Source organism: Lactuca sativa, chromosome 5 (genome assembly GCF_002870075.4).
Source record: "Lactuca sativa cultivar Salinas chromosome 5, Lsat_Salinas_v11, whole genome shotgun sequence".
NCBI classification, from domain to species: Eukaryota; Viridiplantae; Streptophyta; class Magnoliopsida; order Asterales; family Asteraceae; genus Lactuca; species Lactuca sativa.
The window spans coordinates 21,114,954-21,131,476 of NC_056627.2; the positions used below are offsets into that span (position 1 = coordinate 21,114,954).

Below are 16,523 nucleotides of genomic sequence, written 5' to 3' on the forward strand. Positions count from 1 at the left end.
ATAGGCAGTTGAGTTGGAGCAACTCGTGGGGTATTTTGGTCGCAAAGTGTCAGTTCAGCATTTGTGTCAGGTGAGTCTCCTCGCCATACCTATGGGTCTAAGACACCAAGGCCGGCCCATTATGTGATTATGGTAAATGTGTTAGACGTTCTGTGTTTTGCTATGGTATGTGATTGCATGTTGTATGAAGAGCTTGTGGGGTAGCCCATGACATTGGATGTAAGACCATGTGGGGTATCCCATGGCAGTCCTAGGTAAAGACCATGTGGAGTAGCCCATGACATTGGATGTAAGACCATGTGGGGGAGCCCATGGAAGTCCTAGGTAAAGACCATATGGGGTAGCCCATGGCACTGTTACAGGTTTATGTATGCATGGCTTGTGTGATATGTGTGTAGCTTTATTAGCTAACAGGATGTGTGTTATGTGGATTGTGTGTGTGGTATGCTTTGGTAAACTCACTAAGCATTTCGCTTACATGTTGTTGATTGTTTCAGGTACTTCGGAGCCTAAGGGCAAGGGCAAGGCGTGATGACGTGGCGTGTACTCTACCTCTCTTTTGGATGTTTGAGACTCTTTGATGTTTTCAAAAAGGACAACAATGATGTAATAATTGTGAATTGGAAACAAATGTTTTGGAAATCTATGGAATATGTAATTGGTCCGATTAATTAAAACGAAAAAGTTTCCTTGTAAAAATTTGGGTCGTTACAAAGTACCTGAAATCAAAACTGAAAACTGTAAGCATGAAACTTAGTGTGCTCCCCCAAACTACCACATACAATACAATAACGTATAAAACACATACTGGGCCTTGCCCACTGTATCGGACCGAAGTCCGGAAACTAACCACGGCCCTGCCCTCTGCATCGGACCGAGGTCCGGAAACTGCCTCGAAATATGTAACACTTGAAACCATGTAATTTTTTTTCGGTTATATTTATGATTGGTTGTATTGCTTTGATCATTATTATACTAGTTGTTATGATACTATACATGAAGTCCGCCACCCCCGGACGTTTCCGCCATCCTTGGTTTGGGGGTGTGACACGCGTCAACTAGATGGTCACATGTGTGCTTATTGTCTAGTCGTAATTTGGTTTTTTTCAATATTACTTGCATAAATAATCTGCCTAAGGTCACATTTTCCTGATTACCCAATTAAGAAGAATCGACTTGACAATGTTGGAGAATTTACATAACAAGCTTTTAATGAATATTGCATGTCGACCGGGATAACTACTGAACATTCTGTTGCATATGTTCATACACAAAATGGTCTAGATGAGTTGTTAATCAAACACCTTCAATCAATTGCAAGACCATTACTAATGTGTTCTAAACTTCCTATGTCAACATGGGGATGTGCAATTTTATATGCAACATCGCTTATACGCATCCGGCCAACTAGTTATCATAAGTTCTTCCCTATTAAACTTGTTTGCGGCCAGGAACCAAATATTTCGCATCTAAGGACGTTTGGATGTGCAATTTATGTGCCTATTTTTCTACCTCATTGCTCAAAAATGGGTCCTTAGTTGCGATTACATTCAGTTATTTTATAAGTTCAACAACAAATGCAAAACTGGAGATGTGTCTAATGGATGTATTTACAACCTATTTATATGGTTCACTTGAGAATGATATTTATATGAAAATCCCAGAAGGGTTTAAGGTGCCAGAAGCACAAACTTCTAATTCTCAAGAAATATGTTTGGTATAATTAAATAAATCTAAGACAACATGTGGTTCAATTGTTTAGGTACATTTTTGTTGAAAAGGGGCTACAAAAATAATCCGATAAGCCCATGTGTATTCATAAAAAGACCAATATCAGAATTTGTCATAATTGATGTTAATGTAGATGATTTGAACATAATTGGAACTCATATAGAATTGAAAATGACCACTTCTTGTTTGAAAGAAAAAAAAACAAAAATGAAATATCTTGGTAAAATGAACTTCTGTTTGGGTCTTCAAATTAAGCACACCAAAACAGAGTTCTTGTACATCCATCCAATTATTTAGAAAAGGTGCTTAAAAGGTTTTATACGGATAACTCACATCCATTGAGTAACCCGATGGTGGTAAGACACTTAAAGGCCAAAAAGGACCAATTCCGGCCTTGAGAAAAACATGAAAAACTTATTGGTCCCGAAGTACCATATCTTAGTGTTGTTTATGCACTAGTGTATCTTGCTAATAATACAATACATGATGTATATATTTTTCCATAAACTTATTAGTAGGTTATAGTTCTTGCCTAATGAGAAGACACTGTAATGAAGCCAAACATATTCTTTGGTATCTTCGAGGCATAGTGCATATGAGCTTATACTAAGCAAATTCATCAAATGCGGAGTTAATTGGTTATGCAGATACCGGATATTTATCTGATCCACACAAAACTCGATCCCAAGCAGGTTATTTGTTCACTTGTGGAGGTAACGCAATTTCTTTTCATTTTGTTAAACAAAATTTAGTTGATGCTTCTTCTAACTATGCAGAGATTATAGCAATTCATGATGCAAGCTGTGAATGTATTTGGTTGAGAAATTTAACTCATCACATTCGTGAGAATTGTGGTCTAACTTCTAATACGGATGTTCCAACCATACCATATGAAGACGATGTTGTTTGTATCGCCCAATTCAAGGAAGGGTTTATCAAAGGAGACAAAACCAAGCATATATCACAAAAAAAAAAAATTCACTCATGATATTCAAAAAGAATATGGCATCAACATCTAGAAAATTCAATCAAGTAGCAATTTGGCAAATTTGTTCACTAAAATGCTTCCTACATCCTAATTTGAAAACATGCCAACATGGTACGAAGCATTGGAATGCGACGCTTTAAGGAAATCAAGTGATGTGATGATCAGGGGGAGTTGGAGACATATTGTACTCTTTTCCTTAGCTATGTTTTTTCCACTGGGTTTTCTTAGCAATGTTTTTAATGAGGCAATTGTTCCCAGTATCTATTATTAATTATGTACTCTTTTTCTTTAATAAATGGTTTTTTCCATGAGGTTTTACCGATTAAGGTTTTAACAAGACGTGATACAACCGTTACTCAAGGGGGAGTGTTATGAATTATTATTTAGTGAATGACTATTGGATTCTCCATATTCCCCCATTACTCTCCTTGATTAGAGAACATTATAACAAACATTATTATGAGTTTTATGTAGTTATGCACCACTAAAACGAGCATCCATAACATACATCACCTTTCATCTTCTTTGTCTAGTATAAATTGTGAATATTATATATTGTAAGGTTTGATGATTTCATCACAAGTATTGGAATAAAAATTTCCTCTGCTTTCATATATTTTTTACTCTATAATTTATATTTTTATTTGATCATACTTTATAACAAATGAAATATTATTAGGTATCTTATGTTTTGGTTTTGGTGGGAGAAAGAAGAGTGAAGGAAGCACTCATATGAGATAAAAAAAAAAGGGTTAATGACTTAGGAGGGTAATTAGGCTTCCAGTTGGTCCGCATTAGGTCACTAAGATTTTTTTTTGTGCGCATCAGGTCACTGAGGTTGTTATTACCGTTTAAAAATAGTGTTTTTTACCTGTTTAACCGGTTACAAAGTGAATACATGTTATATACGGGTGTTATGTGGTTATTAGGCCATTACGTGGATTATTAGGTGACATTTAATGTATATTTCGTCTCCTTAAATTAGGGCAAGACGAATCCCCAATCACTTTCTCTTCACTCTCACTCGATTGTCCCCACCCACTGTTCTTACCCCGATCAATCCACGATCAAATGGCTGAAGATGATACACCGGTCATTGAAGTCCAATACAACGGGATGTTCATCAACAAACCATTTATCTATTTGATCTAATAAAAAGGAGATAATGTACGCCGATTTCATGGATAAGGGGTATGTTGAATTCATTACTCACCTCAATGTGATTACTTGAAGAATGTGCAAAGACGTATACTATTGTCCAATGTAACACCCAAGTTTTTAAGGCCAAGAAAGGAAAGAAAACCTTAATGTTAAGAGACGACTGGGCGAGTCCAAGGAGGAACTTGGCGAGTCAGAGCGGGATCCGGGTCGAGGAGTTAGTGATCGACTCGGCGAGTCGGCCAAGGTGACTCGGCGAGTCTGGTCTGTGCGAGGAAAACCCTAATTCCGGGAGTTGTATCCTATATAAAGGGTGTTATGTCCCTCCCTCAGCCCCCATATCATTCCAGAGGACCTGTAAACCCTATTTTCGTGTGAGCTTCCATCTTTGAGAGAAATAGCTTTGAAAGGAAGGAACTTTGGGAAGGAACTTGAAGATCAAGAAGGTTGCTTCAAAGGAGAGGTGTGTGCTCGAGATCTACTTCAGTTTGTGTTCATCTTGGAGGTATTAAGCTGCCATTTTCCCTTCTTTTCATCTAGACCTTTTTTTTGTCATGAGATTTGGGGGTTTTATGGTTGTTTGAGACCCAAATCGGGTTAGGGGCTTAGATGTGTTGTTGCCACTTCAGATCTATTGTTGGGATGGTCCAATATGTCATAAAGCATCAGGAGATGAGTAGTTGGTGAAGCCCTTTTGTCCTTAAACCAAACCCTAGTATGTTTTGAGCCTAGATCTCTTTAGTTATACGTAAAGTTTGCAACTTTACGTAGGGATTGAGCTTTGGATGTATAGATCTATGGTTTGGAGTCCCTGCATGACTCAAAAGCCCTCTGCATGTTTGGAGATCTAAATGGACTCGGCGAGTACCATGAAGATGAGGAGGAACTCGACGAGTGTGATGAACAGCTCGTCGAGTCGGATGAAGTTGGGCATGAACTCGGCGAGTTGGATGAACAACTCGGCGAGTTGGATGAAGATTGTCTTGTACTCGGCCAGTCTGTTCTTGGACTGGGCGAGTCAGGTCGCGAAACCCCAAACCCTTTGAGTTGAGACTCGAATCAGTGAGTCGGTTGGAGACTCAGTGAGTTGGACAGGTCAGGACTCGGTAACCGTTGGACTCGGCGAGTCATTGACTGACTCGGCGAGTCATGTCGCGAATGGAAGGACCCTGAGTATATGAACTCGGCGAGTCGGTAAGTGGACTCGGCGAGTAGGGTTGACCTAGAAAGGTTGACTTTGACCAGGGCTTTGGCTTAGACCAAAATTGACTTGGTTAGCTGTCGGGGGTCAGTTAGACTAAGTATTGCATTGATATTGATAGCTCGGGGAGCCAGTAGAGCAGGAGTTCAGTGAGTGGTCGGGCAGCAGCTAGTGGGATCATCAGCAAGGTCAGCCAGTGCAGGTGAGTTTCCCTTTGTATGAATGGGTCTACGGCCACAATGCCGGCCCATGTAGTTATGAGTAGAAGACCCGGGGGTTAGCCCTAGGCACAATATGCTAGTATGATATTCGGACGAGGTCTAATGATAGAGGGTGGGTGCCCAAGGAATGGTTTATGTGATAGTTTATACTTGTTGTCTGTGTGATGCTTGTATGTGCCCGGTAGGAAGGTGAGGGTGGGCGAGGTCCCGTATCTCACCAATAGCAGAGTGTGGATGGTGTTCCACATCTCAGTAGCAGCAGTCCAGGGGCGAGGCCCAAGTTAGGAAAGGAGTGGGGGTGGGTTGGGCCCGTATCTCACTATCAGCAGGAGTATGGACGAGGTTCCATGACTCATCAGTAGCAGGACACGGGCGGGGCCCAGAGATAGGCGAGGCCTTAGAGCAAGAGTTGTTAGTATATGTTTAGCTTATGTGATGTTATGTGATATGTTTATGTGCTATTATATGTTAGTGGGTGAGGCCCTATGACAGGCGAGGCCTAAGTGAAACAGATATGTATCCGAGCGGGGCTCGAAGCCAGGCGGGGCCTGGAGCGGCGGGGCCGTTGTAGCGGGTGAGGCCCGAGGTAGGGGGCGAGGCCCAGGATAGCGGGCGTGGCCCAGTATGTGCAGTATGTGGTTTTGCATGGTATGTGGTAAGGTGGGGAACTCACTAAGCTTCATGCTTACGGTTTTCAGTTTTGTTTTCAGGTACTTCCGGTAGCGGAGGGAGGAGCTCGGGGTGATCGCATGGCACACACCATAGATTAGTCAGCCTGGGAATGTTTACTCTGATAATAAACATGCGTTTTGAAAACTTATACTCAGATTATGTTTTGGAATGATGTCTTTGCTTAACGTAATGTTTTATTAAAAAGAAATTTTTGGTCTTGAATTTTGGGACGTTACATCCAAATGGCCAAACATTGTGTCAAGGATTGGCCACATTGCAGAACAAATGTGATTACCATTAATTTCTTGAGTGTCTTCATGAGAAAAATAAATTAACTGTGTGTGTGGACCATATGCATGAACTCCTGTTTGAGTGGATTGAAATGGAAGAGCCTAAAGTTGAAGATGATACCAACTCCAACGCAGATGAAGATGTTGATTCAATGTTACTAGATAAAGAGTGCTGGGAACACGAGGTGGATGATGAGGATTTTTCGATGAAAAGGGCAACATCAACTATTCAGAATAAAGACAGGTTTTTGAACAGACTTTACCCAAATGTTGAAGAGGAAGAAGAGTGTAATGTTGAGCAACTACCACATGTATACCCTGTGCACAATTTTGAGCAACAATGGGATGAAATGGATCCTGTGTTAGGTATGAAATTCACTAATCTTGCTGAACTTAAACAATGTCTTACCAACTATGCTGTTAAGCATGGTTATGATTTGTGGTATGAAAAGAATGATAAAAACAGACTTTTAGTGAAGTGTTGCAAAGATAATGAACCTACATGTCCTTTTCGGTTGTAGGCTTCTTGGATGCAGGAGGAAAGGACTTTTCAAATTAAGTCACTTAAATCAAGTCATAATTGTGGTAGAGTTTTTAAAATAGGGTTAGTGACTTACAAATGGATAGGGAAACAATATTTCAATGTACTTATGGAAAACCCCAGGCTTGGTTTGAGGAAGATGAAAGCTCAAATCTCAAGCACATACAACATCATAGTTAGCATTGGAAAATGTAGAAATGCAAAAAAGTTTGCATTGTATGAGATAGAAGACACTCTAAAAGAGCATTATAATAGGTTGTGGGACTATGGCATAGAAATCAAAAGAGCTAATCCAGGATCAAATGTGAATATGGAAGTTGACCATACCCTTGATGGAAGTCTAATGTTCAAACGGTTGTATGTATGCTTTAAAGGTGTAAGAGATGGTTGGGTAGAAGGATGTAAACAAATCATTAGAATTGATGGATGCTTTCTCAAAGGAATTTGAAAGGTTGAACTCTTAGCTGCCGTGGGTAGGGATGCCAATAACAACATGTTCCCCCTAGCTTAGGTTGTTGTAACTGTTGAGAACAAAGAAACTTGGAAATGGTTTCTTGATCTGCTCATGCATGATATTGATAGAGGCAGTGGAAATGGGCTTACTCTTATATCATATAGACACAAGTACTACTCATGTTTACTCTTAACTTTATAGTTTAATTATTACTTAATATTGTAAATTATACAGGGTTTAATTGAAGCTATCAAGGAAAGGGTTCCTCATGCCGAGCACATATTATGTGCTAGACACATACTAGCCAACTTCAACTCCAGGTTCAAAGGTGAGCATTTTATCAAGCCATTTTGGAGAGTTGTGAAGGCTACCACAAAACAGAGACATGAAGCTGCTATGCAAGAGATCAAGGAATTAGACAGGGGAACATTTGATTATCTCATGGATAGGGACCCTAAATGTTATTGCAGGGCTTTTCAAGAAGAATGAGTATTTTGTGATGCTGTGGAAAATGGAATTTCAGAGAGTTTTAATGCTGAAATAGTTGAGGCTAGACATAAACCAATAATAGCAATGTTGGAGGATATAAGGGTTTATGTGATGCAGAGGTTATACCATCAAAGGAGTAAGGGAGAGTCTTGGGATTTAACTATATGCCCAAGCATTAGGAAGAAAATAATACATTTGAAGGAGAAACAAAAGTAAGAATGTTTGTATTTACTTGTTAATGTTTATACATGTGTTCATGTGTTCTTACATGTTTAATGTTTATGTACAGATTCTGGGCTGTGTACCCTTGTGGGTATCAACAATTTGAGGTGGTATTATGTAATGACAGGTATGCAATTGACCTGATCAGAAGGACTTGTGGATGCAGGAGATGGCAGTTGACTGGAATACCCTATGTACATGGAGTGGCTGCAATTTCATCCATGAACTTAAACTCAGAGGAATATGTAGCTAGCTGTTACAGTAAGGCAACTTATTTCACCTGTTATGCATACATTATTCATCCTTTGAATGATAGCTCTTTATGGACACAAAATGAGTACACCAAGCCTTTAGCCCCAAAGAGTAAAAGGCTACCTGGTAGGCCATCTACTAAGAGGAGGAAAAGTGCAGCAGAAAAGGATATATCAAGCACACACACAATATCAAGAGTAAAGCAGGTGCAAAGGTGTTCAATATGCTATGTTAGCGAGCATAAAAAAATGGGTGCCCAACAAAATGAATTCCAACAACAGGTGATCCTGGATCTTCTACTCTAGCTCCAATTCCAACTCCAGGATCCACTTCTGCAACTCCAAGATCCACTCCCGCAAACTCTAATACCAAGATCTACTCCTGCAACTCCAAGACCAAGATCCACTTCTGCAAGACTAGTTCAATTGAGAAAGAGGAAAGCTTCAGAAAGAATCACCAAACTATGCTTGAGGAAAAAAGTGGTGCCCAAGGATGGTAGTGGTTGTAGTTTAGAGAATCCTATAGATTTGGCTTGATTGTAGGTTTGACGTTGAACTCTTTTGTTTTCTTATGTATGCATGTGGGGTGTAAGTGTTAGGTAAGCATGTGATGGTCAAATCTTTTGATATTAAATGTAATGTTGTACTAGACTAAGAGACAAAACTATCTAGCTTTTGATGCTAAATGGGACACCTTTTTAAGGGTGTTTGTTTGTTGACAATATTACCCTTTAATATATTTTCTACTTTAAATCTTTGAACTGATTCTTGGTTGTTGAATCGTACACTTTACAGATGTACTTTGCCTTCAATTTGGTTGTTCATTATAATTACTGACATTGGTTGTTCACTATAATAACATTTTAGATTTCAATACACCATATTAACATTACAATTACATATTTTATTACCAAAAGCTTTATTTGCATTCATACATATGATTTCATTACATTATAGGTACCCTTGCAATAAAAAATAACAGAATTATGGGTACCCTTTATATTCAAAAGATGTCGAGTGCATCATAATTCCATTCAATATAACTTAACAAAGTACAATACAAACAAGACAATCAAAGCTACTTCATGCCATTTCATCTTCTTCTTCATTTCATTCAGCTCATGACTAAGACCTGAAAGTTCCTCTGTAACCGGATCTTCAACAACCCATTCCCAAAATCCACACTTTCTCCCTGCTCTCTATAAAAAAAATGAAAAAGAACAACGCTTTAGGATAAATGCCATAACTTACACACTTATAACAAAGATTTAAAGAGTGAAAAGCTTCAATCTTCAAAATTAGCCATTACCACCGAATTAGAGCACATTCAGAACCTTTTCCCCGGATTTTGTGGTGTTGTGGAGACTCGAATCCGACTCGGGAGCCCACAGTAGCACATGATTCGGTTGTTTGAGGTGGAGGCAATGGAGGCTTGCGACATCTGTTTCTGTTCTTCTTCAACTCTTCAATTTAGGGCACAAGAAATATGGGGCATTTTTTGAGGTGGAGGCGATGGGGTGGTTACAGGCATGCCACCGGACATGTAAGCTGCCAACTAAGCTAAACAGGGAGAAAGCGATAAAAAAACTATTTTTAAACGGTAATAAGTATTAACAACCTTAGTGACCTAATGCACATAAAAAAACCTTAGTGACCTAATATGGACAAACTATAAACCTAATTACCCTCCTAAATCATTAACCGATAAAAAAATTAAAGACTATTCTAACTCTCAGGCTTATGCTTCAAAAATATCCCATAACATAAAATTAACTTAAAATGTCGGTGAAATTGATATCTGCTCAAATACGATTTCTTTGTTTTTCTTAAAATTAATATTTTTCAATCGTCGTACACGTAAGATATAACCGCTGCCTTCGTCAAACGCCCAATTCCTTGCCGGAGCTCCGCCATCCATGGACAGGATCTCCTCACTCCTTCCGCACGTTAAGTTGGAAAGGCTACCAATATCAACGCCCAATCACCCTTCGTCGGAATCAAACCTCATCAAACAAGAACAACCAGACATGACAAACAGTAACACCGTCGATATACTGCCACCAGCTTTCATAAATTCCATCAACGAAATCCGCCGCCTCTCCACCGCCTTATCCACATTCCTCCGCCAATACGACGAGTTGCAAGATCACCTCAATCTTATCAAATCATCTATTAACTCCAATTTCCCCAATCACCTCTTATATACCGCTAACCCTAACGAATCAACCCTAACTTCATTAGCAGAAACCTCTCGTACTCACACCATAACCGCTGTTCAAGAAGCAACGGTTTCAGAACAAAACCCTAACGTAACCGCAACTAATTACGAACGGAGCCATGAACACGTTAGAAAGTCTGTGAAACCCAATTTATCAAAGAATCCTGAAGAAATTAATACGCCGGAGAAGACTGAAGAAGTTGATACTGGGAAGAAGACTGGAGAAATCGATATCTCGAAGAAGTGTGCTGTTTCTGATTTAGAAGACATCTGTAAAAGGATGTCTGGCCGGCACCTAAAGAAGTATGTAGCGACACATATTTCTGACATGAATAAAATCCGCCAAGAACTTCCAAAGGCATTGAAATTGGCCAAAGATCCTGCAAAACTCGTTTTACTTAGCATAGGCAGGTTTTTCGCAGGAGGGAGTAAATCATTCTCAAATGGATCAACGCTGAGTATGACAAGGCTGGCTTCAGTTTTGATTTTGGAGTGTTTTGTGATGATCAGCAGTGACAACATTAAGATTACAAAACAAGATGAGGAGAATGCAGCACAAGCAGCTGATGATTGGAAAAAAAGGATGATCAAAGAAGGTGGATATAACACAGCGAATGAGGTTGATGCCAGGGGTTTGCTTCTGCTTATCAGTGGGTTTGGGATTCCAGATCATGTTTTCGGGAATAATGATATTGTAGATTTGATTAAAGCCAGCAATGTGAAGGGGATTTCCAATGCACTTGTTGGTTCCACCATTTTCATCCAAAAAGTTACAGGTTTGTAATTTGTTTGAAGAATTGAGTGCTTTTATATGTTAATTTCTTTCAGTGGTGTGTCATGGTTAATTGTATCTGTTTCAGAGCTAATTGATTGGATGGTGAAACTTAATATGGAAATTGAAGCTGCTGATCTTGCTTATACTCTGGGATTGGAAGATAAGTTCCATCCTCAAACCATATTGATCACATTCTTCCACAATAAAATAAAAGACAAACAACATACGTCTTTAGATCAGGTACTACCCTATATCCTCTATCTCTCTTGTTTCTCCATTTTGATAAACTAAAATGGTGTTTATGACTTTATGATAATTGATATGCTACTTTTCAGATCAAGCACCAGTTATCTGAATTAAAATCCTTAAGCAAATCTTTGGAATCTCACAACATTGACCCATCAAAGCTTTTTCCCGACTTTAAAATCAACGAAAAAATACAACAGCTCGAGAAAGAAACAGTCGAGCATGATTTGGTGGAAACACAAAAGAGGAAAGCCGAACCAAAATTACAAGTACCAAAACGTAGTCGTGGAAACTTGCCACATCAGCAGAGCCCCTATCCCGCCATTGAAAATGGAGGTATGCTGGCAGGTGTTCATGGGGGACCCGTTGTGGACCACATGGCTAATGGTGGACCCTACGGTAGATACAATGACCTAGCCTTGAGCGATAGGTCTCTTGGTCAACCTTATTTTTCACAACCTTATTCTCCACAACCTTCATCGAGTGGTTTGATTGGTTTGTATGGTGGACCACCGGGTCGGGCATTTATAGAATCGTTTCCTGAGTTGCCAACGTTCGCAAGGCGGGTCCCAGTTTCGGATCTTTACAGTTTTGCTGATAAGGTTTGAATGCACCTTATGGTAAATCATGTTTGTTCTTGATCCTTATTGTAATGCTCTTTCTTGTTCCTTAGGCTTGGAATGCTCTTTAAAATATGCAAGCTTAACCTATTAACTCTTTGGGTTTTATTACATTTGTCTCTTTATTTGTGTTTTTTAACATTTGTGTATTTTTATTTGGGTTTTGTTGTCGGAAAAGATGGTGAAACAAAGTATAAAGTTGAAAGTGTAATTAAAACTTTATATAAAAATTAAAGAAGATCCAATCATCTGCATACATGGATCATTCGTATGCTATTATTGCTTATTTGACATCGACATAAGCAACAATGTGGCAATTGAAGTCGTACTTGAGATTATAAGTTACCTTAAATGATACTATGATAGAAATATGTAAGTTGATTGCTATTCTAGGTAAAGTCAAAGTATCTTGAGTATAATGGTAGATAAATACAAATATGTTGTTTTTTGACACGGTTTTTGGTACTATGCCACCTGATTATTAATCTTATATTTTAGACCCCACTTTTTAATGGTTTATCTGTTTATGTAACTTTTGTGAAACATAGCGACATTGTCGTAAATTTGGTATTAGGTATGAACTATTTCTAAACTTTTTATGAAACATGAGGATGTTTTTTGTAATTTTTAATCAAGCATGGACCATTTTGTAATTTTCTTAAATGTAAGGACCATACCTATAATTTCGTACAACATAAGGATAATTTCTGTAAATTTTCGCTATTAAGCATACGCTATTTCTATAAATTCCAAATTAAATAAGAACCATTTTCCAATTTCATGATACACATGGACCATTTCTAAAAATATTTAATAAAAGAATACTATAACCATGCTAAACTGGCATTAATTGTATAGGATGACAATGTTTTATGTTATCATACAGATAAACATTGTTCCAAGTGCCATCCATTCCTCCCACATAGGGGTGCAAACGAGCCAAGCTACTCGTGAGCTACTTGGGATCGGATCGTTAAAAGTTCGACTCGAAACCGATTTTAAACGAGCTCGAGCTTAATATTAAACTCGTTTATTAAACGAGCTCGAGCTCAAGCCTATGACACTAAGCTCGATTAGGCTCGCGAGCCTAAACGAACCTTTATATAATATAATTTATTATTATTTTATATATTAAAATAAAAACATATTTGGGGATTAGGGATTTAGGGTATTAGTAAACGAACTTCTTAACGAGCTCGAGCCGAGCTTAAGCTTATTTAGGTACGTCAGACAAAAAACGAGTCGAGTCCGAGCCCGAGTCGAGCTTGTATAATTATTTATGAGCTCGAGCCGAGCTCAGTACAAGAAGCTCGAATCGAGCCGAGCTCGAGCCTCATATAACTTAAACGAGCCCGAGCCGAGCTTGACTAGGCTCGGGCTCGACTCGGCTCGTTTGCACCCCTACTCCCACACCACCATATCCCACTTTTTCAACTCACCATCCATCAATCCCACACCACCTCACACCTACCTCTATTGGTACACATCCCACCACCAACATCTATATTTGCACCCATATCCCCTCCCTCCCTCCCTCCCCCTCCCCCCCCCCCCCCCCCCACACACACACGCACATACTCCCATACGTATACATCCATGTCGATTGCCATATTGTCGGAAATATGTTAATGACTTAATGGTCATAATAATTTAGTGATATTTCTAGGGTTAATGTCATAAAAGTCCTTAAGTTTTCAAAAAATTATTGGTTTTACCCTTTGAGATCTTTTGAGTTCATTAAAGCCTAATATTTGGATACATTATATCAAAATTGCCATTTAGCATGTAAATAACCGTTACCCGGTCACACTCTCCATTTAGTGAGCCATATTGACTTCAATCCCCCACCCACGTTTCTTTCTATTGTTTATTGTCTTCTCTAATTTTTGCTAATCAATTCATATCAGATGCAGTTGTGGTGCATATCAGATGCTTCCTCCTTGGTGCTAATTACAATTATGTTAAAACTTCATACAGAGAGAGAAAGAGAATGTGTACCCATTAGTTTTTCTTAGTCTCTCATATTCTCACACAACTTCACATTAATTAAATTTATATAATTCAAATGAAAAGGTTGATAATTGAGTTGCAACAAAGGGGGAAAGAGGTAGTGAGTGCACATATGTGTTGCAATTGGAGAAATTCGAACCCCAAGTTCCAATTCACAACCAATAGGAGCATAATCATGATGGGTTTTTCGTTTGTTTGATGCCCGATGTGTTTCTCAAGAATCCTCGGTTGTGTAAAAGCTTCAATAAGCGCAGTGGAAGGGGCCACGTCTACCAGATCCCTCAAATTCAAAGTTTTTTTTTAAGATTACTTCCCTCTCCCGGCGCCCTATTCATCATCATATTTCTTTGACTAACGCTTGTAGATAGAGAGAAAAGGGGGCACAAAATAAACACGCACAAGGGAATACTATGTTCTTCGTTTTAATTGTACATCCAACACACAGGTGTTCGATAATACATAACAAGAGAAGAGAGACATGTGATTTCAAGGGAGTTAGGTTGTGTGTGTGCGTGTATATGGTGTTGAGAGAGAGAGAGAGAGAGAGAGAGATTATCACAACCACAATCACCATCCTTCGATCTGATTCAAGAAGAGGGGATTCAAAGAGGGAAAATGTGGGATTAGACCTTCTAATCGAAGGGAAGAACATCATGACAATAATCACCATACTTTGCAACATCCACAAGAATTTCAATCATCACCAAGACTTGCAAATTAGATTCAAGGAAAGAGGGATAGAGAGAGAGAGAGAGAGACGTATAGAGGATAAAAAATCACCCTTTTTTACAAAGCAAAGGCGAAAGAAGAAGCAGGTCCTTATTTCACACATGAACACACAATCATAACATTGATAACCGGAAGTTGATTGGTAAACCTCCTAGAAGGGCATACCTGTAAAAATTAATTCAAATATTCGACAGTGATGAACCCAAAAAACGTAGGAGGGTAAAACCAACAATTTCTTGAAAACTTAAGGGCTTTTATGACATTAGCCCATATTTCTATAAATAATATATTTCTTTTGGGGTATATACAATATACTATCTCCGTCCCAAATTGATAGTCCACTTTTGAGTTTTGAAGTCTTTTTTCTTCAACTTTGACCTTAAATATTTTTGTTTTTGATAGATAATATTTGATGCAAAATATATGAATGGATTGTATTTTAAATGTTTTTTCATTGTTATAAGTTTTATCAAGTAATATATAACACAAATAAAAATATTTAAGGTCAAAGTTAAAGAAAAAAGACTTAAAAAGTCAAACGTGGACTATCAATTTGAGACGGGGAGAGTATGATTTAAGCTTAAGATGTTAAAAGAAATATTAGAATGGCTAGTTTGTTAATTTATTATACAAAGGTGAATTAACTAGAAACTAAAATGAATTAAAGGTTTTAAGTGTAATTATTTTTAATTCAATTGGTAAGTATTTATTCCATAAATCAGATAACGGTGATACAAAAACCTAACCAACTTTCCTTATAGAGCCGACACCACTTTCCTTTATATCCTCTCTTTCCTATCAGTTTTTTCTTGAATTCTTGGTTTTGAAGACCTAGTTATATTGTCCGGTCATTTACTAGAGATCCAACGGTCGGAATGTCTTGATTTTTTGACATAAGTTTTCAATCATCCATATCAACATTATGTATTGTTGGATTTCCGAGATCAACTTTGTAGACTTGGAAAGCTTTGTTTTTGTTTGTTGGACAACAACATTTTCTAGGTTTGGTTTTGACATCAATAAAGATAAAGGTTGATGTATTTTGCTTGGTCATTGTCTTGCTTCGACATTAAAGGAGTTATGCATGGTTTGGGCTCTCTTATCATCCAAAATAAAGCAATGAACCGTTTCAACAATAAATGTACACCATTATTCCCTCTCGCTAGGGGTTTAGGTTTTGTTGCATTTAATCATGAACTTGTGATCCTTAGTATAATATGATGGAAAAGTTTTATTAATTTGATTACATTACGTTTGTTATAAAAATAATCTTATTTCAAAACACCCACCCCACCCACGTATCCACCCCTACCACACCCACCCCACCCACCTCCACACCTACCTCACTTATACACCTCCACCTGCACCCCCACACCCACACCCATACCCATGCCCACTTGCATTTACACATATATACACCTACGCACACACACATTTTCCTTTTCTTTCTTTATCTATTTAACCTGCACCCAACTTCTGATGAAGTGACCCTAGACCTAGCCTCAAAGCAAAATATGTGTTAATTGTTTTTATCAAGTGTAATTGTATATTTTAGTTTTGAAAAACTATATTTTATATATTATGTGTAAATTCAATAAAGACATAGGTTTAAGTAGGTATGAGTTTGATAAAATAATTTTTTAACTAAAGTTTTATCATATTTATTAAAAGTAATAATAAAAAATCAATAAAATTGTATTTTGATAA

At 38.1% G+C, this 16,523-nt stretch overlaps 1 protein-coding gene across 1 annotated transcript; it reads left to right on the forward strand.

The window, feature by feature from the left end:
- The first annotated feature begins 10,033 nt into the window (after nucleotides 1-10,033).
- LOC111914843 (inactive protein FRIGIDA) lies at nucleotides 10,034-12,216 on the forward strand. Its single transcript, XM_023910550.3, has 3 exons — nucleotides 10,034-11,212; nucleotides 11,297-11,451; nucleotides 11,547-12,216. The coding sequence occupies exons 1-3, from the start codon at nucleotides 10,135-10,137 to the stop codon at nucleotides 12,063-12,065; spliced, it is 1,752 nt and encodes a 583-aa protein (XP_023766318.1). The 5' UTR covers nucleotides 10,034-10,134; the 3' UTR covers nucleotides 12,066-12,216.
- The last annotated feature ends 4,307 nt before the right edge of the window (nucleotides 12,217-16,523 follow it).

Bases quoted from the DNA above. Each gene is read 5' to 3' on its own strand.
- LOC111914843 (XM_023910550.3), top strand. From the start codon at position 10,135: ATGGACAGGATCTCCTCACTCCTTCCGCACGTTAAGTTGGAAAGGCTA. The intron at 11,213-11,296 runs GTTTGTAATTTG...TATCTGTTTCAG, and splicing joins TTTCATCCAAAAAGTTACAG to AGCTAATTGATTGGATGGTG. The intron at 11,452-11,546 runs GTACTACCCTAT...GCTACTTTTCAG, and splicing joins AACATACGTCTTTAGATCAG to ATCAAGCACCAGTTATCTGA.